At 43.4% G+C, this 26,513-nt stretch overlaps 1 protein-coding gene across 1 annotated transcript in view; it reads left to right on the top strand.

The window, feature by feature from the left end:
• Positions 1-25,621, top strand: part of jarid2b (jumonji and AT-rich interaction domain containing 2b) — a 96,223-nt gene extending 70,602 nt beyond the window's left edge. The window contains exons 4-17 of the mRNA XM_079655317.1: positions 3,381-3,596; positions 7,057-7,298; positions 13,032-14,460; positions 15,518-16,065; positions 18,487-18,579; positions 18,745-18,863; positions 19,006-19,076; positions 19,276-19,390; positions 19,589-19,694; positions 19,783-19,965; positions 20,762-20,892; positions 21,425-21,611; positions 22,130-22,237; positions 23,132-25,621. Coding sequence (XP_079511443.1) covers positions 3,381-3,596; positions 7,057-7,298; positions 13,032-14,460; positions 15,518-16,065; positions 18,487-18,579; positions 18,745-18,863; positions 19,006-19,076; positions 19,276-19,390; positions 19,589-19,694; positions 19,783-19,965; positions 20,762-20,892; positions 21,425-21,611; positions 22,130-22,237; positions 23,132-23,359 — 3,776 coding nt within the window. The 3' untranslated portion in view covers positions 23,360-25,621. The remainder of the gene's footprint in view (positions 1-3,380; positions 3,597-7,056; positions 7,299-13,031; positions 14,461-15,517; positions 16,066-18,486; positions 18,580-18,744; positions 18,864-19,005; positions 19,077-19,275; positions 19,391-19,588; positions 19,695-19,782; positions 19,966-20,761; positions 20,893-21,424; positions 21,612-22,129; positions 22,238-23,131) is intronic.
• Positions 25,622-26,513: the final 892 nt, after the last annotated feature.

The raw sequence follows: 26,513 nt of genomic DNA, 5'->3' as shown, positions 1-26,513 counted from the left end.
TAGGCTTTCCAAATAAATGTGATGTGACATATGCTAACCAGAGGTCCCCCGACTGGCCAATAAAAGTTGTTAGTGCAGCCTAAGATGAATCTATTTTCAAAGGTGTAGTTTAGGCTTTAGAAATGACAGATGAAATAATGTGTTCATTGTGTTCTCATCACAAATCAACGTCATTTAAAACAGGGGTTCCCTAACTTTGCCATGCCAAGGACCCCCATATAGCATTATCGTCTGGCGGAGACCCCCCTGTTGCAATTGGTTTTTAAATTATGAGTAAATGATGATGGAAAATATGACAAATTAATCCTACAGCTTAATACATTTTCTTAATATATATTTGTATTAATAATTCATAATCAGTTATTCTTCTAAACATTTTTTGTATTTATCTTTTGTTTATCATTCATTACATTCATTGTGTCTCCTGTTATAAACATTCTTAACACAATATTAAACAGCAATATCAACAGTAAACATATTTTAAAGCATTTTTAAAGTGATTTCTGTCTTTGTAATATAATAATTTTGAACAGTAATATGAACAATTAACATATATTTTTAGCATTTTTGAAAGCTACTTATGCCTTAATAATATTATATATAATATTCAAGAGTAATATTAACAATAAACATATTTATGTTCATATATAAACATCAATATTTGCTACATCCGTGCTCTCATCCAGCTGCAGAGCGAAATATTCACTAGCTCTCACTTGCTCCAAAAGCTGAGCAGATAATCAGTTTCACTCTCAGTAGCGGCAGCTCGATTCTGATTGGCTTGAAGGGCAGTCGTGTGATTTAAAAACAAATAAAATAAAATATTAATAAATAAAAATGTTTTAAAGATTGGCATAAAAGGACACATAGATTGATAGATATGCAGTTATTAATAACATCTCTCTTTATAACAACATTTTAAAAAAAAATGTAAATTAAATTCGCCTTTCCCTCAAACTTTGCGTGACCCCCCTGGCGGCCCCCCACTTTGAAAAACACTGATTTTAAGAAGTTGATTTACAGAAGTGTGTTGTTGGTCTACAGTGTTCCCTTAAGGTCTCTTGCTTTCTATTTTTATTTCGATAGATAGACATTTTTAACATCACAATACATAACTGAGCCTGAGCAATGTTAATCTCTTAAGCATTTAACAGACTGCATCAGTTAAGCTTTCTATTATGTCCAATCTTCTGTCAATAGGGAAAACACACTCATTCAGGGTTTAAGTAGGTTTACACACACACACACACACTCACACTCACACTCACACTCACACTCACACAGCTCCATTGTCCACTTACAGTGTACTTGTATTTGTCTTACATTTTGCACACATTTTGGACAAAATATCCCTTTTTTAACATTTATTAATGCATGAATCTCTCCAATCTAAAACATATTGTCCAAATAGAGACCTATTGACGTGAAAGTGCTAATTTCCAACAGGCTTTATCTTCTTTATAAGATGAGTGCCCTTTTGTTTAATTGAATTATTTTGGTGTCTGACTTGTTATACTTTTATTGAGCAACTTTATAATGTACACAATAACAAATGTGTTGAATCTCAGATAAGTATTAAGTGCCCTCTATAACAAGAGTGCTAATTAAATAATTGGCTAGGCTTAATTCACTGTGTAATGTAAAGTGCTCTGTATAGCTTAATGCAAGCTAGTTAAATTCAGCCTATTTTTCAGAGGCTTAACATCATTTTAATTGACATATAATCGTGCATTGCTTTCCATTAATGCCCTTTTTACACTGCGGGCCAAAAACCACAGGGTTTGCTGGAGCATATTACTGGAACATGTTTACGAGTCTTCTGGAAGCACACAGAGGCATGATGCAGCACAATGAAAATCCGAAATGATATACAACTGTGCCTGTGTGTACATATATTTATATATCTTTCCAAACATAAAGTGCCTGTTGCTAAAGCTACTCTCTACAAGCCCGTCTTAGTTTTTATTCCTGCACCTATAAGAGAGGGCCAGCTGTTTGCACCCTGATTTACGAGTGCAACATTATGAGATTTAATAACATAGCTTTGGGCTTTATGACCTTTTATGAGAGTGTGTGTCTACATCCAGCTAACTGAGGTAACATTATAGGCTATCTGCTGCCAAACACCATTTACTTCTTTCCAGCACGTATTGAGCTAGACTTCTCAGAGATGACAAAGAAAGTGATTGAGTGTGATGAAAAACGAACTCTGACTTTCTTCCCAAATAGTGGGAGAGATTGACAGTAATCCTGTTTGGAAGAGTGAAGGCAGCAGATTTGGGATTAGCTCCGCAATTACTCTTTGGTTTTCTAAAGTCACCCTCTTACAGAGTTAGATATCAGAGCACATGTATGGTATATATGTCTCAATAAAACTGTCAAGATGGAGATTCTCTTTGGAAAGACGACCCGTTTCATGCTCACATTGCTTAAGCGTCTAGCTTTAAACATATGTTGCATCACCCCCCCCCCCCTTTCCTTCTTTACGGTGCATAGTATACCAGTCATATTGTGAAAACCACCACTACATTTATTATCATTATTGTCTTGGAATTACATTTGCAAAGCATTGTCACAGGAGAAATGTACAGGACGGTAAACAGTCACAGGTCATTGTTAGTAGATGAATGTTAAATCCATATATTCACATTGTAAGAAGAGCTTTGGAAGACAAAAGAGGTTTACTCTCATTCAGAAACAGTAGGTATTTTGTTGTAGTAAAACTGTCATCGCTTTACAAATCATTTTAACTGTGTGTGTGTGTGTGTGTGTGTGTGTGTGTGTGTGTGTGTGTGTGTGTGTGTGTGTGTGTGTGTGTGTGTGTGTGTGTGTGTGTGTGTGTGTGTGTGTGTGTGTGTGTGTGTGTGTGTGTGTGTGTGTGTGTGTGTGTGTGTGTGTGTGTGTGTGTGTGTGTGTGTGTGTGTGTGTGTGTGTGTGTGTGTGTGTGTGTGTGTGTGTGTGTGTGTGTGTGTGTATGCAACAATGGTGCCGTTGTGTGCAGAGCGGTTTACAAAGCATCAATAGGCCACCAGCTGGGATAATAACAGATTAAAGAAACAGCAGCACAATTCCCATTATTCACAAATGCTTGAGCAACTTCTATTCTAACATTAATATTTCACCACTCACACATTGATGTTGATTCAACTGTCATTTCAGAGATTAGTATGAAAAACATATTGTTTTTAACAAGCATGGAAAGCTGGTGCATTCCAGAAAAAGGCAGTTGATTTTTGACATACAGTAAAACAGTATATCTGTGCTTTTCAGTGCTTTTTTCTTTATTGAAATTGTGATTTATTTGTCCTTTCCTCCCCTCCTCCCCCCACCTACCTCTTTATTATTAATTAACCTCTCTGTGTCTCTCTCTCTGCACTCAGGTTCAGCGGCCCTGCCCAGCAACATGGCCTACTTTGGAAGCTCCCAGGAGGAGGAGGACCTGGAGGATGATGAAGGCGAGGAGGTGGAGGAAGTGAGGAACGGTGGGATTTACTCTCATGGTTGGGGAAGCTACAGCCAGGCCGAGGCCACCTCTTCCTGCCACTCCACCCCCCGCAAGGGCAAGCTCCCCGGCAGGCAGCCGCTCAACGGGCATGGTAAGGACCGGACTAACGCCTGGGCATAAGCATGGAAAGAGGGACGTCCTTTCGTACATTTCCAAGGGCTTGATGGGAAATGTAGTCAGGAATATGAGCAGAGGCAGACTGTTGGGTCTAATAGGCCACACATATGCTGCCTGTGTTTACCATCCAAAGAGATGAAGGACAGAGCGAAATAAAAGAGAAGTGCGTTGTGTAGGGTTGAAGGTGAGGTAAGAGGAAATATATATATATACAGGGCACTCTAAGAGAATGAGATAGATGAAGAGGGAGTTGAGTTAATAACTAACGAGGAATGGACGGAGAGAAAATGAGTTGGAGAAGGTAAACGACGGAGAAGTTCCACGGAGGAAGAGGAAAAACCCAGGCCGTAAACAGGATCAGTCACGGGACAGAGTAGTAGCGCTATTTTCTGCGTGAACGTGAGACATTTCCTAAGTTTGCTCTCTTGTTTTCCTCTGCAGAGACAGGGCTAGTCACATGGGAGAGCAGAGCAGCACATCAAGTCTTTCCACCCCAATTAACACTTAGCTTGCTAAGCCCTAACAAAGTGTTTATGCACACTGCAACAGCTGGCAGGGGCCCCCGACACATGCACAGCGCACTGACAGCATACTCCACCCCTTGGGGCACGTAGACCTTTGGATGAATACACATACACACACTTGTGCGGAACATTCTGGAGATTGCATGCATGCAACTGAGCCCATGAGAACAGACCCACTCCCAATCCCAGCGTACACGAGTATGAAAACAAGTAAGCTGCATCGTTTTAATGCCAACAATTAAATAAGGATTCTACATTAAGAACATCTGACTTCTAGGGCCCTCACTCTTGGCTGACGTCGGGGGGACACAATCCTTCCAGCCAAGCGTTTCCCCTCAAAACAACTACTGGATTTCATGGTTCCTCCTTTTCCCCCCCCTTACTCTCTCACTTCCCATCCTCAGTCTGTAGAATCGCCGGCAGTAAGGTTCAAAAGGTGAACGCTATGCTCATCTCTTTCCTCTGTCATCCTCTCAAGTGGAATGTGGAGGAGGAGGAGGGCGGCTGCTGGGAGTAAGAGAGAAAGGGGAGAGGGAGGTCCATAGCTTGAACTGAACTCTTGGGGGATCTGTGTGCTACCGTTTGAATAGTTCACTGACACCACAAAACACAGACGGATTGAATGTTCTCTCTTATTCTTCATGAGCATCTGTAACTGTAGGTTGAAACTAAACTGTACATCAAACAGGTATATCTGTATGAGCAGCACAAACAATAGGATTTTGAAACCTGTCTGAACAAATCCAGGCTTGTGGTGTGCAAGAGGACAGAATGGTCTGCTTTCTTATCTCGTATACAAACACTGTTTGCAAAGCAGCTCGGAGCCTTCACTGTGATATGCTAAACACATAGATAAGAGGGGGAAAAGGCAGATAGACTTTGTAGGGGACAATAGAGATGAAGGGGTTAAGGACACTGAGAAGGACGTTTTCACACATAGGTGTGCACACACGGTCAAGACTGGGTCCTTGTGTAGAGAAAGTGTGTGTGCTGTATCAGACACACACACACAGTCAAACACACACCTCCGTACATTTAGTGGGTTTTAAGATTGGTGTCAAACGTGACACTTTAATATGCAGCTTTGGGCCACTCTCCAGCAGGAACAGAGTTATATAGGCTCTTAGGGAGGATGAGGAGAGGAGGGGAGGGAGGGCTGAGAAAAAGAAGAAATATAATTAGTAGAGGAGAGGGAAAGATTTTATTCTAGGAGCTAAAGAGAGGCAGGAAGGCCCGACATTGCAGGCGATTCATCAGCTCTCCGTTTCTCTCTCCCACTCGGCCATGTGCCATATTGACACAGCTACATTAAAGCGCTTTTATTGGGCTCAGTTTCTTGCTTAGCTCACTCCTCAACATGTCAGGATTTCTCTAGTTTTTTATGGAGCCTGGAGCCCCAGAGACTTGCAGACTTTCACTTCAGGTTATGATTGGATACACACCTTTCAGTATAGCACATACACACTTCTGCAGATAATGAAAGCTACCAAAATGCACACACACACACATCATCTAACAACATGTGCCTTGATTTTAGAGCATACTGTCTGTGTTGTGCATTGCTGTAAATGCTGTGTTTGTGCCGTGGCCTCCTGTCATTCTTTCCATGCAGCCTGTTGATATTAGGAGGCCATGAAACTTTAAATTGAGCTTCATGCAAGCTGAAGAGAGAGCTATTGAATATGTATGTTAATTGCGTCGCTCCCGTTTGACTCGTTTAGCATCATCCCAGGGGGCTCATGCAGTCCACCTCCATTTTGAACAGGTTCATTGACATGTAGTATAAAGACCTTTTCATCCACACCTTAAATCATGCATATTTCACTGATTGGTCTATATGTTAGCCAAAACCCTGTCGCTCCGATGTATGTGCGGGCCTTTCCACTTGGTGGTTGTGGTTCGGTGCTCAGGGGTAATATGACATTCTGCACTACAGGGGGGTATTGAGACCTATGTCTACATATTGGCACTAGCATAGGTGGACGGTAGCCTGACAAATCCTAAAAGATGTCCTAGAGTATGTTTGCCTTGATACCTGATAGGAACTTTCCACTCCTGCTTTCTCTACAGTGGCTTAATGTTTGCATTTATTTATTTATTTTGGACTTGTGTACATTAGGAACTAGTTTGCAGTACTTAAAAACAAATATATACACATATAAAATGTGTACATATACTAAATAATATATTCCTTAATCTCAACATTGACTTATGCAAAGCCTTACTTCACTAAAGTAAAAACAATTATATTTGCAGATTACTCCAGCTAACAAGTATTGGATATTCCCAGTATTACTTATATATGCATTTACTTTTTTCTTGCCCTAACTTTTATTTATTTTTATTTTTTTCAGTTTTCATTAGTTTTCTTTATTTCTTTGTACTCCTTAATTTCTATATGTTTTTGATTCAATAAATGCCATTATTATACTAATGATGATGCACGGGAGGGCTACTCCCCATAAGCTATGCTTCAGCCCTCCCGCTTCTACTCATTTTGTTCATTTGTGTGTATGAATTATACATTTTTGTTTTTGTATGATTTTAGTAGAATAAATAATTAATAAATTAAAAAAAGACTCTTCGCAGACACATAAACTAAGATCTCTTCTTTATCTTCAGGAAATACTTGAACACACACCTATTTTATATATTGAATGGAAAATGTAAGCCGTTAGCTTCAACATTGATTGCATTTTCAAGGAACATTACGATGTTCCAACCTCATCTATCTCTGAAAAGACTGTTGTGAAAAAAGAAAATTGTGTATGGAGCAACTTTCCTATTTTCTAATACATTTTCAAGCCTATTTCGAATCTAATTTCTTGTATACGAAAACCCACTTAAAGCTAATTAGAGATTCCGTAATAAAAAGCAACACACCCTAACTCCCCTGTTGTTCCTTTACAGTTTTCCACAGCCACGGTAAAGCAGGAACCAGGGAGAGTCCGAGGCCTAAGGGAGGATCTTACGGCAGGGAAGCGCCGGCCCCGCCACTGCCACCTCCTCCTCCACCACCCCCGCCCCTCCTGAGGGAGCGCAGTGAGCGGGCGGAGGCGCGGGAGCAGGCGCGGGAGCAGGCCCTGGCCAGCAGCAGAGGCTCCTCCAACGGGCTGTCGTCCAGGAGAGCTGCTGAGGAGCTGCGCAAACAGGTACTGTACCGGCAGCAGCACCTGTAACGGAGAGTTAAAGACCCAACATGCGATAATATTCAAAGATAAAGGGAATGGAAGAAAAGAAAACAGCTTCCCAAGGGGAGAGTGGGAGAAGCGACAGCAGGGAAACTCCAGTGGCTGGTGTGCATTAGCTGTGGTTCAACTGGAGATACCATGGAATATTCTTTAGAGATGGGCTCGAGGTGAAGCGTGCTTGTTGCCCGTTTTAAACCCTCCTCTCTCTTGGCTCTTATTTTCATAACCCACCCGTCACATCCTCTCTTTATCTTCTTCTCGATGATCTCTCCTAACTACTCCTGTGACTTTCTTGTCTTCCTCCTCTCCTTTCCCTTTATGGCTGGTTTCCTCCTCTGCTTTGCCTACTCTCTGCTCTTCCTTTGACTTTCCTCTCCTCTCCTTTCCTCCATCCAATGTGTCTGGGAGAGTAATGATTGTGTTTTGGCCTGCTGCGACTCCTGCTATATTTAGTAGTGCTGGCTAGGGGCTGTGAAAGCCTGCCTCCCTCTTCATGGCACTTAACCGGTTCCAAGCAACCCCACAAAGTGAAAAAAGATGAGGAGATGGAAGGGAGAGGGCAGAGGTGGCTTTAGTCGTCAGAAAGCTGGCATTTGTTTGATCACATTAGCTAGTCAGAAGCAGCTGTGTTCTGAGGCTCTTCATCTATGCCTTTTCCTCGATTTGCTTCCTTTCTGTCTTTTCTCCCATTTCCTCCCCTGCCTTTTCCTTCCTGTTGAATGCCAACCCTCTCTGCAGTAGGGCTGCTCAATTCATCGTATTTTAATCGCGACTACGATTATGGCTTGCAACGATTACGAAAACAACGTAATCGTAATAAAACGATTATTATTATTATTTTTTTTAAATAAATAATTTTTTTTCCTTTTTTTTTCAGTTGAATTATACTTAAAGTTCAGGGTAATCAACTGTTAAAAACATACTGTTCATAATCGAGCAGCCCTAGTCTGCAGTTTTGTTGTTGTTGTTGTTGTTGTTGTTGTTCTAATGCGCTGCTGCTGATGCAGACTCAGGCTTGTGCTTTGGGTTTTGAGAGTGGCTCGAATTGTCCAGTAAACCAACAATGAATCCCAATGAGAGTGACTGCCTGCCAATACGAACTTCAGCCTCACTTACTCACTAGTAGTGTTTGTTCTATCACTCTTCCTCTACTCTCCTCCTCATTCAATTCTCTGTTGGCATCCTGCATGCTTCCTTTGACTCCTCTCCCGCTGCGTTTTACTCCCTTTACCTTTCCTCTCGTTATACCTCTGTCTCCCTTTCACTCATTTTCTCTTCACGCTCCGCTCTCCCTGTCTTAGCTCCTGTGTCAAACAGACGGATCTTGCCCTTGACAACATGGCTCCAATCATTTGGAAGGATTAGTCCTTTTTTTTTTTTTTGCCTCCCTCTCGCTCTCCCTTCAATTAGCATGAACAGTGTGTGTGTTAACCGCGTGTGTTCAAGACTCACACACATTTATACACACTACCAACTGCGAAAATACAGGCTAAGCCATATAAAAGGTTAAGTGATTATGTAGCCGTAAAACCAGCTAGGGGTTGTGTGTGTAAAACCGAAGGGTAAGGGCATTATCATAATTCAATTCACCGTGATTCAGTTCTGCTTAATTCAATAGCGGCTTGTATCAACAAAATACATGCGGGACCTTTTTATAAAACAATATGATTCTATCCACTTTAATTAAATAACAAAAGAAGGTCTGTCAGCAAAGCAGCTGCACACATCAGCGAGCACAGGAGGAGTATCCAGGGCCAAAACATTTAGCCGACTCAGCAGCATTTAAAAAAAGGGCCCTGCACTTTCTTGTTTAGTTGCTTTAGACATCCTCAATTAAAGTGCTTGTTAAACAACATGTTAAAATGTACAACAAAGAAAGAAACAAGAACTAAATGAAGATAACATAGTGTGTTTCTCGTTCTCTTCCATCAGCTCCTGTATGTAGATCTTTCCCTGTTAGTTTATAAAAAGGGTTTTGCATTATGTGTGTGTTATTAGTACCAGGCCGTAGTGACCTTTCTCGAGCTGCTTAAAAATCAACCTGCCCAGGGCCGCATCGCATCGCTCCCTAATAAGACAGCAGAGGGGGGAAAAAAGGCTTAAGCCGGATTTATGCCTCTACATCAAGGTGTCCTGGCAGTCGCGCTGTAAATGACTCCGGCAAAATAATTGATTTATAGTTCGGCATAGGATTTAACCCGTCGATAGTCATTGTGCCGCTGTCACATTTGATGGATGTGTTGCACGCCACCAATCTGTGTCATGCGCTCATTTTACACCCAAAGTTATGGTGTTTACATTATGTCATGGCTCGGGTGATATAGGAGATCATGGGGCGGAGGAGGTGCGCGCTTTAAAATGTTTTTTCTAGAAAGAAACAAAAAGAACATCACGTATCTCTATTAGAAACATGTCAGAAAAAACACAAAATAACCAAAGCTGACCAATCACAGAGCTTTGTCTTTGTTGCCCTGTTGTGTAGTAACATCTTTATGGAGCTACTGCAGCAGGAAAAGGAATGTGACCATATGTGTTGAAAAACATCTCCTGCCTCTCCCTTCCTTTGTCAGTCAGCAGGGCTTTGCAAGGGTTAAACTTCCTCCTGTCTTCTTCTATCCTCTGGCTGGGCTTCTCTCCATGTCTGTCTTTCTCCCTCTCTCTCTCTCTCTCTCTTTATCCTTTCTCTCTCTCTCTCTTTATCCTTTCTCTCTCTCTCTCTCTCTTTATCCTTTATCTCTCTCTCTCTTTATCTCTCTCTCCCCCCCCCCCCCTCTTCTTCTCAGGGCCGGCTCCTGCAGATGTTGCCTGTTAAAAATCTTCCTGCCAGGCCTCAGCTGGGCTATAGCAACACATGATGTCATCAAGACCCACCTCCCTCTCCCTCCCCTTCCCCGCTCACTTGCGACCGAAATCCACTCGAGAAGTGTGTGTGTGTGTGTGTGTGTGTGTGTGTGTGTGTGTGTGTGTGTGTGTGTGTGTGTGTGTGTGTGTGTGTGTGTGTGTGTGTGTGTGTGTGTGTGTGTGTGTGTGTGTGTGTGTGTGTGTGTGTGTGTGTGTGTGTGTGTGTGTGTGTGTGTGTGTGTGTGTGTGTGTGTGTGTGTGTGTGTGTGTGTGTGTGTGTGTGTGTGTGTGTGTGTGTGTGTGTGTGTGTGTGTTCTTTTTTCCCCCTTGGCTTTATTGTCTTTCTTGTTCTGTTCATCGTCCTCCTCATTTCTGTCTGCCAGTGGCTGTTAGCACGAGCTGTTTCTGTCTGTCTTTTCCTGCAAAGTATCTAAACTAGCTCCTGCCTCTTTACTCTGCCTCCAATGTTCTCCTCTCATCGTCACTCTCTTGCCATCCTCCCTGCCACCAGACCGAATCATTAAAGAGAGAAAAGTGATGGAGACTTTCCGAGCTCCCCTGAAGAGAGCCGGTCGGCTGAGCCCTCCTGTGGCAGGAAGCTGTCATGACACTGTGTCTCACACATTCACTGCTTTGTCAGCAAACTGTGGCTGGATAAATACAGTAGCTATCTGGACAACTGCTTCTCAAGCAGTTGTCCAGCATCAGTGTTATATTGAATAAACAGCCTCATTGTGCCTTGTAGTGATTGTGAAACAATGTGAAACATGTTAGTTTAAGATTGGTCAATCATTCTTAGATCAAAAGTAACAATTATAACAATGGTGCAGAGCATATTTTCTTCAGGCAGTGTTTATGCTTGAGTTCTCTTTTAGTCTCTCTTTCTTCTCCTCACCCCTTCTTTCCTCCCTCTCTCCTTGTCACCCTTTGTTTTTCCATTGTGAGGAGGAGTGTGTGTGTTGGAGGAGAATGATTGACGGTGGCAGGCTTAGGTTTCAGTCCCCCCTTATCTTTTAATGGCCCGGTCTTTGTGTCGGCCCCCCCGCCACCTGAGACAAACACAATACAATACATTCACACACACACACACACACACACACACACACGCACACGCACACACACACGCACACACACACGCACACACGCACGCACACACACACACAGACACACACACACACACACACACACACACACACACACACACACACACACACACACACACACACACACACACACACACACACACACACACACACACACACACACACACACACACACACACACAAGTGTGATACGAGAGCCCTTCAAATGCAAACCTGTCAATGGGCCGGCTGTCACCTCCCTCCTGTGGCGCCCAGACTGTGATTGATAACTCCATCTCTCACATCCCTCCTCCTCCTCTCCTTCTTCGGGGGTTACCTTCCAGCTGGTCTGGACAGAAAGACGCACAGATACTGTAGAGGGATGGCAGTGAACATGATTGTACATTTTCTAATTACAATCATGGCTCTATGATGATGATATTGTTCAAAAATGTCAGTAAAAACATGGAAAAATAATATTTTCTAAGAGAATAAAATGATTATGTATGAGGTAGCCACTTTTCATGTTAAGACAACTACAACAACTTGACCCCAGCTCAACCCGCTGAGATATTGACGGCCAATTACTGAGCTTTAGAATATATCAATGCTGTAGCCCTCGCACATAAACAAAGACCAATCCGGGAGAGGGAAGAGAAGGAGAAAGAAAAGGGAGTGAGGAACTCTTGGCAGCACTGAAAGTGGGCCATGAAAACAACAAAGAGACGAAGAGGGAGAGGAGTAGATATTCTTAGAAATGCAAACAAGGGAAATATCATCTGAAGATACGGGATGGAGCGAAAGAGCTAGATGGTGTCCGATACACAATTTCATTTTACACAATGGATTTTTACACATACAGATCCAGCTGTGAAGGATTTTGCACTGAGTTTGGCCATGCTACTTCACCACAGCTGTAGCCGGTGAGTCAGGCATGGAACCAGACACCTCTGTACTCCAGCTGAGTGCTTCAAGACTTCACATTCATGCACAGATACACAGTCCCTTTCTCCAGCTCTCTCTCAAACACACACACACAAAGCAGCTTTATTCACAGCGCCAAAGATTTAATTATAGCATTTAAGGAAACCCATACCAAATAAAAGGCTGTTTTTATGTGCCCCGATGGGATTCTATTCCATCCCAATGACCCCACCTCCTACCTCATACTGTCCAGCCATCTGTTAGCAGAGACCATGTAGCCAACCCTGTTTTCCCTCATGTCATCGCTTTTTTCCCTATCCATTCCTAACTGTTGTTTATCTCGGGATGTTGTGGTTTTGGTTTTGGTTTGTGCATATCCTTTTCTAAATCTCAGCCGGCTGTGTTGACATCACTTTGAGCTGCAGTTTACAAAATCGCAAAGCATCTGAAAGTATAGTAATCAAGACAGTTGATCGGTTCTCGAATGAATAATGTAGGTTTCCACAAATACTTTTGGTCTATCGGACAAATGTTTTACTGCAGTGTTCTCAATCTGAATGTTTGGCATCTTCATTGTAGAGTGTGGGTGCACCCACACCCCTGCACATGTCTTGTGGTGCTTTCTTATTTATAGAATAATACATACATACATCAAGGGGAATGTGTTGCAATGGTATTTTTAACTTGAGCATGTAATTTTTTCAATATTCAGAGATCCGATCAATGATTCCGGTTTTCCCAATATTTCCTTCTTTTATATTCATGATTATCCCACATCATTCTGATCCTATTTGTTATCCGACTCCTTTAACATGTATTATCTCTCCCATCTTTTCTGTTGCCTCAGGTCTCTAAAGTGAACGGGTTGACGCGGGGGGGCTCGGCACAAGCTGTCGGTGGTGCCAAAAAGAGCCGCGACTTCCGACTGCCGTCCAAAACTGTGAAGAAGTACACAGCCACCGTGTCCAAGGGCCACGTCACCTACACCAAAGCCAAACAGAAAGAACTGGGCAAGAAAACCAAACTCAGCAGCAGCAACAAACACAACAGCGCCGCCTCGGCACCTTCGTCAGCGAACAATCACAATCACAATCAGCACAGCCAGCCAGCAGCCAGCAACGGGCTGGCCCACTCAGGAAAAGCAGCGTCACCAGCTCACCACAGCAATGCAAAAACCCGCAAACAGGTGCTACTATCCAATGGGCTGCACAACGCTGGCGTCCGCCTCAACGGCAGGCTGAACGGGCAGCGGCACAACTCCCTGGCCAAGGAGGACGAGCAGAGACAGAGCCAGCAGGGGGAGTGCATGGGTCGAGAGGGACTGCGTAACTCCAAGCGGCGTCTGGAGGTGGTCCTCAACCCTTTGGGGTCGGGGGTTGTTGAGCAGAAAGCCAAAAGCACTGTCGTCGAGGCCAAAAAGGCCAAGCTTCAACCCACGCCTCTGGAGACACGCAGCAGCAGCAAGAAGGCGGCCAATCAAGAGAGAGCTGCCACTCCAGTTTCTAATGGACATGAATCAGAAAAAGATCCTGAACAGTCTCCACCTGTTACCACTCTTCCACCTAACGCCTCTCCTCCTCAACACACCCAGCCTCCCTCTACACCAGCAGCCAAGGCCGAGCCGATGAACCAGCGACCCAAGCGGGCCTCGGCCGGTAAGCTGATGTTGATTCGACAAGCACAGCAGCAGCAGAGCAGGTCCCACGCCCGGAGCTCCTCCTATTCCTCCCCCTCATCAGGCCAGAATTACCCCCAGAACCCTAGCCGTGCCAGCACTACCTCAGACCCCCAACAGACCTCTGTGTCCTCCTCCACCTCCTCCTCTCCGCTTGCTTCCAGCAACAGCCCCGGACAGCTCAAACCGGCAGCTTTCCGGCCCGCTGACCGCGACAAGGAGTGGGAGCGCGAGAAAGAGATGTCCCGCCAGACGGAGCGAGGGCAGGAGAGGGAGGGGGACCGCCAGCGGAGCCGGCCAGAAGGCTGGACGGCGCTGGGTGAAGCCCCTGTCTTTCGGCCAGCGCCACGGGAGTTCCAGGACCCCCTGGTGTATTTGGATGCGGTGAGGGAACTGGCCGAGGGGGCTGGCATGTGCCGGGTGATCCCCCCGACAGACTGGAGGCCCGAGTGCAAGCTGAGCGAGGAGATGCGTTTCGTTACACAGGTGCAGAGGGTCCACATGCTGGGCCGGCGCTGGGGCCCCAACGTTCAGCGGCTAGCCTGCATCCGCAAACACCTCAAATCTCAGGGCATTACCATGGACGAGCCACCTGTCATTGGTAAGTGAGCCAGACGGACGGGCACACATGTATATCCTGAATTGATTGAATTAACCGAGCAATAAGCAACAGGTTTCTTCCTGCAGGCTGCCACAGAGGACCAGAGATATTGATTTGATGAGAGAAAATGAAACCCAGACACTCTTTGCCCGACTGAAGCTGTTTCTCTGTCAGAGCTTTTGTTGAATGTAAATGTAGGTATAAAGATAAATTAGATGCAGCAAGTTAAAACAAGAACACCTATTCAGTATCCTGCAGTTTTTAAACTGTTTTAGGTCGTGCTCTGAAAGATTCAGCGGTATTAACCCAATGTATCTACCTGTTTATATAAGTCAATAACAGTGTGGAACAACTTGGCAAAGAGCCTGATGAGCCACAAAAACTATATTTCCCACCTTCCCTTTCTCACAATGAAACAGTAGTTTTATGAGCCTCGACAGCCCTTTTTAAACTGCCCTGGTTCAGACAGAAACTCTACATAGGACTTCTCTGCAAGAACTGCATGCAAATGGTCGGGTTGAATTGCATTAATTGCGCTGATTTATGTTGTAAATGTGCCGAGTGTTGCTTCAACGTACAGCTGTATTCAGATCAGCCCAGTGTGAGTACAGTTGGTGTGCGGCTGCTGGCCAGAGAGCGCTGGCAGCCAGAGATTCAGTGAAGCGGCCTCAGCCTGCCAGGGGGCTCTGGTTCCAAATGACTTCCTTTACTGCGCCCAGCAGATCAGTCCTACATTAACACAATTTGTGTCTCTGTTTGGCACAACGATGGTTTAGATCATTGTGAAAGGTGATAGCTTAATTGTTCGATTCAAATCAAATGAACTGGGCTGGATTCAAAAGCATGATTAGCCAAAGGAGCAGATGCTACGAGATCTCTTTTTGATTTAATTAGTTTTTTCTTGTCTATTAAAAACATACATTTTTAGTGACAGCTCTGGTTCTAAAGATAACATTATAATGTGGGCGTTGAAGACGACATTTGTTTCACCTTCGATTAATGTTACAACAAAACAACAACATTTATTAATCTTCCTATTGTCCTTCTTCTCCCGCAGGTGGCTGTGAAGTGGACCTGTCACGTTTTTTCCAGCTCATCAATGACATGGGCGGCATGCAGCAGGTGATGGACCTAAAGAAGTGGACCAAGCTAGCGGACCTCCTGCGTATCCCCAAGTCAGCGCAGGACCGGCTGGCCAAGCTGCAGGAGGCGTACCTGCAGTACATCCTGTCCTACGACTCGCTCAGCGCAGAGGAGCGGCTGACACTGCAGGCCGAGGTTCTGCAGGAGAAAAAGACCCTGGAGTCTCGCCGGGGCCCTCTGGAGGGTCTCTCGGACTCCACGGCACCTAGTTCACTGGTGCTGCCGCGCTATGAGCCCAAGAATGGGCTAGCGGGGGGGATAGGGGGAGGGGCGACTGGGAACCACCGCACCAACGGAGTGTATCACCATCTGAAGGAACTGGAAGCTCAGGTCAAAGCGGGCCGGCGCCGGCTCTTCGCTCAGGAAAAACAAGGCAAAGAGGACAGGCAGCACGGAGAGGAGGAGCAGCCGGAGGAGCAGGGCAGCGGGGTCCTCAGTGACCAGCACAAGTGTATTAACAAGGTGAGGACAGAGGACACATGTTTGTACTGCACTGACAAGATGCACCTGAGTGTGTTTCTGTACTTTTTTAAAAAAGGTTTTTAGCTTTGAAATGCTCTTATTGATTCCAGCTTTGGGGGCCGCTTTATTGGAGCATTAGCTGCAAAGTGAATGTTTGCATTAGCAGCAGCACTAAGACATATGTTAATTTCTGAATGCTGCCTCCTCATTGGCCTGTCCTTTCCTCATCATAGGTGTGCTAGTTTCTATCATGGCAAAGACGTTTGTCTTCTTTTGTTTGTTTTCGTCCTTCAATTCTAACAAGCTGATAACGACTACTACAATATCCCAACGATATACTCATTGCTTTGTTTATCATTTAAAATCCAGGGGTTTTGCTGCTTGTTGTCCTTTGGAGAGTGCTCAGGTGCTGACCTGAGCACTCTCCAAAGGCCCCATTATTGCTCAGCTAGATGTCTGCCATCTTACTACTATCTGAATGTAAACTGATGTCACACATGTGCTGCAAACAGCCCACACCTTTTTATATTATCACCACTAAAAGTTGAGTGTTTGATATCATAATGCCAGTTAATGCACTCCCTGTTTTCAGAGGAAGCGAAGCTGTGCTGTAAATTGATGTAAAACACTTTAGGGAGAATGTTACTATGGTGTTTAGAGAGATGTTAATGTATTTTGAAATTCTTATTCAGGAGTCTTGGCAACATTATCCTCCTGTAATAGTGTGTGGTTTATTCAAAACATTAGAGGTTCGAACACCTGTTTACATTCAGCAGTGTGTGTAATTGTAAAATGTAGATACCTGTTTGTTGGTGTGAGAGCGAGGGACAGTACTTTACCATCTTGTGGTTTGGCTGAATATTTCTGTGCATGTCCATATTGGATGTATTCCCACCTCCACAGCCATCTCGCAGCTGTGTTGATTCTGGCTGGCTGAAATGTAGGTCAGAGAAAAGGCAGCCCTTCCCCTCACCCTTGTCCCGCCCTCCTTTTAAACCCCGCCCCCTCCAGCTCCTTTAATCTAGCCATCTCCCTCCATGGCTTCTCTCCTTCAGCCCATGCCCTTGCTCTCAGCTATTTTCCCAAATCTCCAGTCATCTCTCTTTCGTTCTCCTTCTCATCATCCTCTTGCCAATCCCTTCTCCTCTCAACACCTACGTCAGCGCAGAGGCTAGCAGTTCTTTGTGAGTGGAGAAATGTTCACTCATTGTACACTACGCAGCAGAGCGTATTCCCACTTCTCCTCATGACACAGTATCTTGATGAGTGAAGCAGTAATCATTTCTGTAATCACTGTGTCCTGTGGTTGCTCTCACTGCACAATACTCCCATCCCATTAGATGTTTCCCTCCCAGTTAATTTGGGTAACTAAATCCCTCTATATGGCCTCCATCTATAGAACTGAGATATTGTTATCAGACTTGACTCAGTACAGTGCATAAAGCTCTAAATTATAGAAGCTCTTTTCAACGCAGTGACATGTGAATGGCTTGTCTAAATACGACCCATCACTTCTCTCCACTGCTCAGATTTGTGTGCATTTTTCATCACGAGTGGCCCCCAAGAGGAGCTTACGTTTCCCTTTTTCTATCAAGAGAACAAAGTGCATGTCAAGCGTATAATTACCTCTAATTACGCCAGGAAAGGCCTCGCTAAGTGCTGCTACTGACTCGCCTAAAGAAAATTGTGCTTACTAGGTCAATAACTTCCTGCATTATTTTACAACCCTGTAGCTGTTCTAACTGGAAGGACACAGAGCTCCGCCAAAACCTTTGATCACACAATGCTTCTAACTTTGCCCATGCTACTCCCTTCAACCAAGTTTAATGAAAATCAAACAAATGGACCATCAGACACACCGAGCAAAAATAAATAACCACCTTGCTAACCTCTAGCCAACAATAGAAATAGAAATTAGGTCAGTTTGAAATCATCAAGAATGGGAAGAAAAAGAGAAACAAATTGTCAGTCTGAGGATGAGGAATCAGCAAGGTCATCTGCCGGCTCAGGGCCTGGTACGTCTCCAGGCCCTGAGCCGGCAGATTTACGGTAACCTTAAAAGCTTCTCTGTAGCAGGAGTGTCTTAGGAAGAAGGGGTCAAGTCCAGGGGAAACATATCTGTAAGGGAGGCCCAGAGGTGGAGCCTTATAGACACTGTACTGCTGTAACATATGTCTGTGTGTACACTGTACATTCCTTCCAGCATAATGCTTTCCCTCTGAGCTCTTCAGTCATGTGGTGGGATGTAGGAACATGTGCAGTTCATTGGTGTCCAGCGATATCTTTCTTTGCTCATGTTTTATTCACAGTCCACTCTCGGTTCACATTCCCTACCGTTGTTCTTTTAGCATGACAGAACACGTTTGTGAGTTGAAGTTTAGAGGACTCCCGTGACTCATGTTTAATGTCTCTTTGTTGCAGGGGAAATCGGTGTCTTTGACTAACTTCTTCAGGATAGCGCGGAACACCATGACCATGTGCTTTAACAAGGAGCCAGGGGCTGCTGAAGTGGAGGTGAGCATGCTAACGTCTTTATTCAACAACGTGTACATTTAATCTCTTCCAGATGAGGATTATGTTCCTTTTTATGTAACACAGGTTGTCAATTTAGGCACAACCTATACCTTGCTTCATGCGTTCTTCCACTCAGAATGTATTTTTCCTTTTTATTTCTTGCAGCAAGAGTTCTGGAGGATTGTGGAGCAGAGAGACAGCCATGCAGCGGTGCATTGTGGGAAGGTGGACACCAGTACACATGGCAGTGGATTCCCCACAGGAAAGTCAGAGCCATTTTCAAAGTAAGTAGCCCACGGGTCTTTTCACCACATGGAATATTTGACGTGTTTTGCAAGCCTGTAGTCCTGACCTCTCCAACCCGAAGGCCACTAACATCAATCTGGTATCCCTGGGAGTAACCCATTTCCTCTTATCTTCCTTCAGACATGGATGGAACCTCACTGTCCTCCCCAATAATCCTGGATCCATTCTGAGGCATCTGGGTGCTGTGCCTGGTAAGAACACATAGAGACGGCTCCCTATGATTGAAAGGCTGTAGCTGCTCTGTAGCAAACTGAAAGAAAGACACATTTTGCTGCCAATGCTCAAGAAAAAAACATTCATAAGCCATTAATATTAATATTATGTTATTGTTTCTGTGTCATTTGCAGTAAGTATTAACCTATGCTCTTGTTTCTCTCTCTGCCTCCCCAGGGGTGACCATTCCCTGGCTTAACATTGGCATGGTCTTTTCTACCTCATGCTGGTCTCGAGACCAAAATCGCCTTCCATATATTGATTATTTACACACTGGTGCTGACTGCATTTGGTGAGTTTCCCCTGGGCTCTTTTCCTCATCATCACTAGTGCAGTGTTCATGTGATAACACTGCAAACTGTCTTTTTAACATAAGTAGTTTGAAAATAAAAACAGAACTCTGTTCTAAACAAGTGGAAATTCATCTGATCCTTTTCATAGAGAATGTTCGTTATGGATGTGTGTTGATGTCTGTGTGTTGCTCCTGCAGGTATTCTGTCCCTGCTGAGGAGAAGGCAAAGCTGGACAAGGTGGTCCATACACTGCTTCAGGCCAATGGCACCCCAGGACTAGAAATGCTGGAGAAGAACATCATGGTCAGTGTTTTGTGAGCAGAACAGGTTCACTTTGTCACCGAACGTATACAGAAATGTAACCGTGTTCTCCTCCTTGCTGGTCTCCCAGATCTCTCCAGAGGTGCTGTGCCGTGAAGGCATCAAGGTTTCCCGTACGGTGCAGCGGAGCGGCCAGTTTGTGGTCTGCTTCCCCGGTGCCTTTGTCTCTAAAGTGTGCTGTGGCTACAGCGTGTCAGAGACGGTGCATTTTGCCACGCCGCACTGGATCAACCTGGGCTACCAGGCCGCAAAGGTACGCATAGACATCTGTGTGTACAGTACAAGAGCCATGTTGAATTATTAATGTCATATATCTACGAATAGAAAACAGAATCAGCAATAAGACAATATTTTTTTGAAACTATAAAAAAACTAAAAGTCTCTTATGTGTGTTTGGGAGGAATACTTTGCCTATGTATTAGTCTTTACTTGATGTATGTGTTTTATTTCCCTCTTGCTTTGTAATGCCTTCCAACACTGGCCCCCTGTGGCAGTGGCAGTTAAAGCTCTGATTTATGTAAAGGTGATTGAAACCGAAAGGGATAAATGATCTAAGAACCTAGAGCTTAGTTCTTTAATCAGCCGGGTGTGTTGAACTTTAAGGAGTCATTTTTAGCCGTAAGTCTCCCGAGGGTTGTATTTAGATTTTCTAGTGATCATGAGCAAGCCTTTGGATCCTTGGACCTCATTATAGCAGCAATAGAGGAGAAGAAAATGTTCCTTACTCTCATTATGGGCATTATGGTGATGGAATGGTACGTAGACCATCGGCAATACCATCATATTCACAGCCACAGCAAACTGCTCTCAAGGGTAATATGACATTCATACAATGGACCGTGTTGTGGCGCGCCGCCTGATGCATTTTCTCCCAAATGGTTAACCATTTTAACTTATGCATGAGGAACAGAAGAAGACACATTTATCTGTATGTAAATGTGTATACACCTGGAAAAAGAAATGAAACTGTTTGAATAAATGTTAGGGAAAAGGTGCTGTCTTTTTGATTTTGAGACATTAAAAATGACTTACCATGATTTTGTGTGCAGGAACTGAAATGTCGCCGTATAGCCAAACCCTTTTCCATGGAGAAGCTACTGTATCAGATCGCCACAGCCGAATCTAAGAGGGACAACGGCCTCCTGCTCACCACTATCTCCGCCCTACTCAAAGACCTCAGGTAGGATCCCAAATGATCAAAAGAGAGCATCATACTTTTACTTTTCTTAGCGAAATATGAACACAATCTTTCTGTTCCTTTATTTGTGGTATGTGATCCTAACAAGCAAATACACTCATTTTGCATTGGATCATTATTTTCACGTTCATGCTCAACTCTCTGACTGCTTTCTGCACATCTTTGCACACAGCCCTCTACTTTAAAATATAATACACTGTAGTTTTCCATATACTCATTTCCCCAAGTCTTTTTGTTTTCTTTAGCATCCTTTTTTAATGCTAAATTGTTTCTTTAAAATACTTATTTTTTATTATCCTTATATTTATTTGTTTACCTACTTTGCAACTTGATTTTTTTGATTGTTTATTTTCGCACCACCAGATACCAAAGCAAATTCCTTGTATGTGTAAACGTACCTGACAATAAACTTGATCCATTCTGTCCCACTACTCATATTTTTTCAGAGCAATAAAAGACATGATGCAGTTTTCGTCCTTCCCTTTCTTTAACATGTATCTCTCTTGTCCAACAGGAACCTAGAGATGCGCCAACGTCAGGAACTTTACAAGGCAGGTTTGCTCTCCTCCGCCCGCTACGGCACCCATGACGGAGGCCTGGGGCCCGGCGAGGGCCGCAAGAAGCCCCGCGGGAAGTGGCTGGCCCTGGAGTCCTCCGAGAGACGCTGCCAGATCTGTCAGCACCTCTGCTACCTGTCCATGGTGAGGGCTCAGATTAACACTGTTATAGAGATTTGTTCTAATGCTCACTATCATAGTGCTAGTTTGAGTATTCTAAAGCAAAAGTTATTTATTCATGAAACCCTCAATAATGCAACCGGGTATATCATTTTTCATTTGCATTGTGGCCTGCAAAACGCTTAGAGCTCATACTGTACTTACTAACTGCTGCTTTATATACAAATTAAATCAAATGTATTTATTCACGCACTGTTGTGAAACATTTTCTTGTGCTTTCAATGCCCAGTTTTTCCAAAGTAACTAAACCAAACTACGTAATCCAAATGATGAGACTTGCAATAATATTATCCAACTAAATGCCATAATATTGTAATATATTCCAACTGAGAGTTTGCCAGTGGCATCATACAGTAGAAGTGGAAGACATTTAAATGATTTATCAGGGTTCTCACTATTTCAGTAATGAGTGCTCTGAGCTGAGTGTAGTCTCTATAGTAAAGTGTGTGTGTGTGTGTGTGTGTGTGTGTGCGTGTGTGCAGGTGGTGCAGGAGACTGACAACGTGGTGTTCTGTCTGGAGTGTGCCCTGCGCTATGTGGAGAAGCACAAGTCCTGCAGAGGCCTTAAGATGATGTACCGCTACGATGAGGTGAGTCCTGTTTGGATCTGCTGTGTTCAGTTCTCTCTCCGTCCAGAAGGGGGAGACATCAGCTAGCTTTACACTGCAGTCTATCTATGCTGGGTTTACACTGCTCCAGGAAGTAGATGCAGGGAAGCTTTGGCGCTGTTCCGAGTTTGTTCTAATCAGTCAAAATGACGGACTGCTTTCAGATCTTTCCGTCATTGTTAAAAAAAATCCGTCATAGATGGAAAATATTGGGTTAACGCGACCTCTGGGCAGCATAGACAGGTCTTTTCTGTGTTTGAGTTTTACTCGCTACAGGGTGTACTTTGAGGGTTTGTGACTCTACAGACCGTTTACATGCAGAAAAAGCTACATAACACACAAGGGGACGGGTAATAACTGTAAAAGCATGACATGGGACCTTTTTAAGTAAAAGTAGCAATACGAAAATGTAAAAGATCTTTGTTACTAGTAAAAGTCCTGTATTCAAAATCTTAATTAAAAGTGCCAAAGTATAGGCATCATAAGTACTCCTTATGCGTAATGGCCTATTTCAGAATCACATATGTATTGAGTTACTGGGTTAATATTATGATTATGGATGTATAATAAATAATTGAACTTTATTTTCTGTTGGCTAATATTCTAAATTTCAAAGTAACAGGATTAAAATATGTCAAATTAAATAAAGTGGAGTAAAAAGTACAATATTGGCTTCTTTAATTTAGTAGAGTAGAAGTATAAAGTAGCATAAACTGAGAATACTAAGGTAAAGTAAAAGCACCTCAAGTACTTAAGTACCGTACTTGAGTAAATGTACTTTGTTAGTATCCTCCACTGTGTGGGAATAAGAGCCAGATGATTCACTTTGTTAAAGGGTTAAATGTGTAATCTGTATTATCTGTGCTTCTCCATCAGGAGCAAATCAACAGTCTGGTGAACCAGGTGTGTGGACGGGCGATGTTGAAGAATGGGGGGGGTGGAGGTGGTGTCGTCGTCAGTGCAGTGGGGGGGGACCCCTGCCACGGTTTAAGCACCGCCAAAGCATCGCCAGCCAAGCGAGGCCCCCGTAAGCGCGCCACAGTGGAGGTGTCCCTTGCCCGCCTGTCCTCCACCCACATACCCAAGGCCGCTGCTGTGTCCTGAGGGGACCACCACACCGGCCCACCCCCTCCAAAACTCCCCCTGTTGTTGTCTCACATCAAGCAGGGTCACTATCAAACCCTCCTCCACCACCCAATATTTAAGATTGATTGTTTTTGAGCTTTGAAATCCCCTCACCTGACCTCAGCCCCCCCCCTCCAAAAAATGATTCACCTTCCCCCCTTAGTACGACAGGCTTGTTTTATAAAAAAGAAAAGGAAAAAAAAGAAAAAGCAAGATGTCTTTTTTGCACTAGTGTGAAAGAAGAATTTGTTTTTATTCTGGATGATTTTAGAACGCCCCCCCCCCCCCCCCCCTGCTTCAGTCGTCCTTTACAACATTACAAGCATTAAGTGTAACGCTCACAAGAAGACTTGATGGTTATACCCTTTACCTCCATCCTCCCTCCACTAAAATGGGTTTCATGTGTTACCCTTCTCTTGCATCACTCTCTCCTGGCCTCATCTTGCCCCCTGAGACTCAAACCCCCCCCCCCCCTTCTCATCATGCGAACATGGGACAAATGAAAAGGCGTCTTTTTTTCCCCCTCTCCAGTTTTGTGAAATGAAATGGCATCAAGTAATTACCCAAAGTTTCCCTCTCTCCTTGCTTCGAGGAAGATTTTTTTTTATCGATGTTATCCTTTCTTGATGCAGCTCCTGCATTTTCTTTTAAAGGGGGGTTGGGGACACGAGGTTAAAACTTGAAAGACAGACGATGTTGTTTTATTGTTGGTTGGCTATGTTTTATCAAGTCCTTTTTTTGAATTTTTAGCTTTGTTTTTTGCTAGGTTTTTTTGCAAGAAGTCTTCTGTGTATTTTATTTTGTTGTCATTGTGGATGTTTCTGTTGGTTGGTGGATGTGAGAGGGGCAGAGCTACAGCTGCTTGACCTGAGAAGGGTCCCGCTCACCTCACTTCCTGGTAGTATGGAGGGATCCCTCCTTCGCTAGCAAGTGGAAACTGTGCCTGATACTTGGCGAGGAGATCCATTTTATTGGTGCTGTTGGTTATAATTACTGTATAACGACACAAAATAAAAAATCTGGGGGTTAGCGCCTGCTAGCAGCTAACAGCTAGCCGACGCGCCCCCACCCCACAGGGCAGAAAGGCTCTCAGGCTTTTCTGGTTCTAGATGTGCAATCGTGTTAACATTCCATTCCTCCAGTCCTCTTGTTTCATCTGTACCAGTAAACTTTAATTATTATATTATATTATTATTATTTTGTGTTTTTTACTTCTGTTGGTCTGACGTGTTATCTCAAGTAGAGCCACTAGTCAAAGAGTGTAAAATGTGAAATATCAAATCCAATTTTTTTTTGTTTTTAATTCTACTTTGTTTTTGGCATCATGAATTATTTTTCCCTTTTCCAGATATACGAGCGATTTTTAGAGAGAGGAAAAAGACAGACACAAACAAAACATCAACCTTTTTTTGTACATAATCCTGTAAATTTCTTTAAATACTTCAGCCTTTTCTGGGGTGAAGAAAGAAAGAAAGAAAGAAAGAAAGGAAGGAATAGAGGAGAGAGAAGAAGTTCCAGAGGAGAGTGGTTGATGAAGAAAAAGCCTTACATTTCCCTTTCTTCATTCGTGTGAGTTTGACGCTTACAGGGTTGCTCTGGTAAACGTGTATAAAAATTTAAAGTGCTGCTTAAATCACTAAGAAAGAAGATATTGAGTAGCCAACAACTGCCCCCCCCCCCTCCCTCCCCCAATCTAGTTTTGTTTGTTTAGCTTTACTTTTTTAAAGAAAAGGGAAAAAAAGATATGTTCACGAAAAAAAAATGGGTTTTTACATTTTCATTACTGAAAATTCAACAAAAATGTAGTAGCTACTCATGTTGCACTGAGCTTGCCAGTGGTGACTGTCAAGGAATATCCTATAATCCAGTTTGTTGGTTGTCGTCCCTCGCAGAAGACTGAACTGTTTTAGGACTATTTAATGAAATACCAAGTTGGGTGTTTTCAACATAAAAAAGTGGTTGTCAAGTTTTTATGGCCTTACGATATATTTTATTCTGATGGGATTTCTTTTGTTTGTTCTTCAGTTCATTTTGGTTTTTGTTTCTTCCATTTTCTACAGTATAAACTACTTGCTCACAGTGGGGTCTCTGGTGACTTAATTTATTAGTGCCGCATCTCGGCCTTTCCCTCCACTCGGAAAGAGAGTCTCATGTTGGTTATATTGACAGTTTTTTACTTTTGCAGTTTGTACTTAAGGTTTAATAAAAACTTACCGACAATTCACTGTCATTTCTTTCCAACCTTGTGTCTCTTTGTTTGGTTTCATTATTCAGATTTTAAGTGTGAAGCTAAAAGAGTCTGGTAAAGTAAAGAGCCATTGCACCCAAGATACAAATACATTTTGAAATGTACGGTAACTCTAGTGGAACATTGTTCTAATAAAAACTGTTGAGAGTGAGTCCTGTGAATTGTGTAGACAGCAACATCTTTGGAAAAACAAAACTTGAGCAAAAGGCACCATTTCTTTAGCTCCTTATCCTAGTAAAGTGAAGGCAAAATCCTGAAGGCATGTCAGCCTTGGGACAATAACACCCAAAGTGTATTCATGACCAATACTAGATGTAAGTGAGAAAACCTTCTGCTGCATTTTGGGTGAATTGACCCTTACAAACAATACAAATGCCAAAACACTCCATTGAGAGAGCATTACCATAGGCGAAGGTCTCAGTGACATTATCAAGCTCCACAGTCCGCAGCAGCAGGTGTGGAATAACACAAGTGCTATTATGTTCATATAACACACTATTCACACACAACACATTGTTGGAGGGCCCTGTAGTGTACCATGACCTTAAATAAAGTGCAGAGGAATGACCGCCATGCATCAAATCAGCTCCACTCGTAGTATAACACTATTGCTTATTTTCCTGTTGAGATATTTTATAACAAATTAAAGTTAACTTGTTAAAATCATCTTTCTCAATCCAAAACCGTTTCCACTCTTCATCCATTTTCTTGTTTCAGCTTTCCATCTCTAAAGAGCTGACAGGACCTTAAAGAGTGACCGTTAACATGCTCAAACCCTGACTCCTACTCAAAATTAATTATTCAACGTGTCAGAAATGCTTTAATGAAAATCAAACAATGTTGGGGAAGAAACATTTATTACCAACAAGTCAGACACTAGGCAGA

The sequence above is a fragment of the Notothenia rossii genome (genome assembly GCF_949606895.1).
Source record: "Notothenia rossii genome assembly, chromosome: 10".
Lineage (NCBI taxonomy): Eukaryota > Metazoa > Chordata > Actinopteri > Perciformes > Nototheniidae > Notothenia > Notothenia rossii.
Note: the sequence above shows the minus strand (reverse complement) of the source record. Positions and strands in the feature narration are given on the sequence as shown.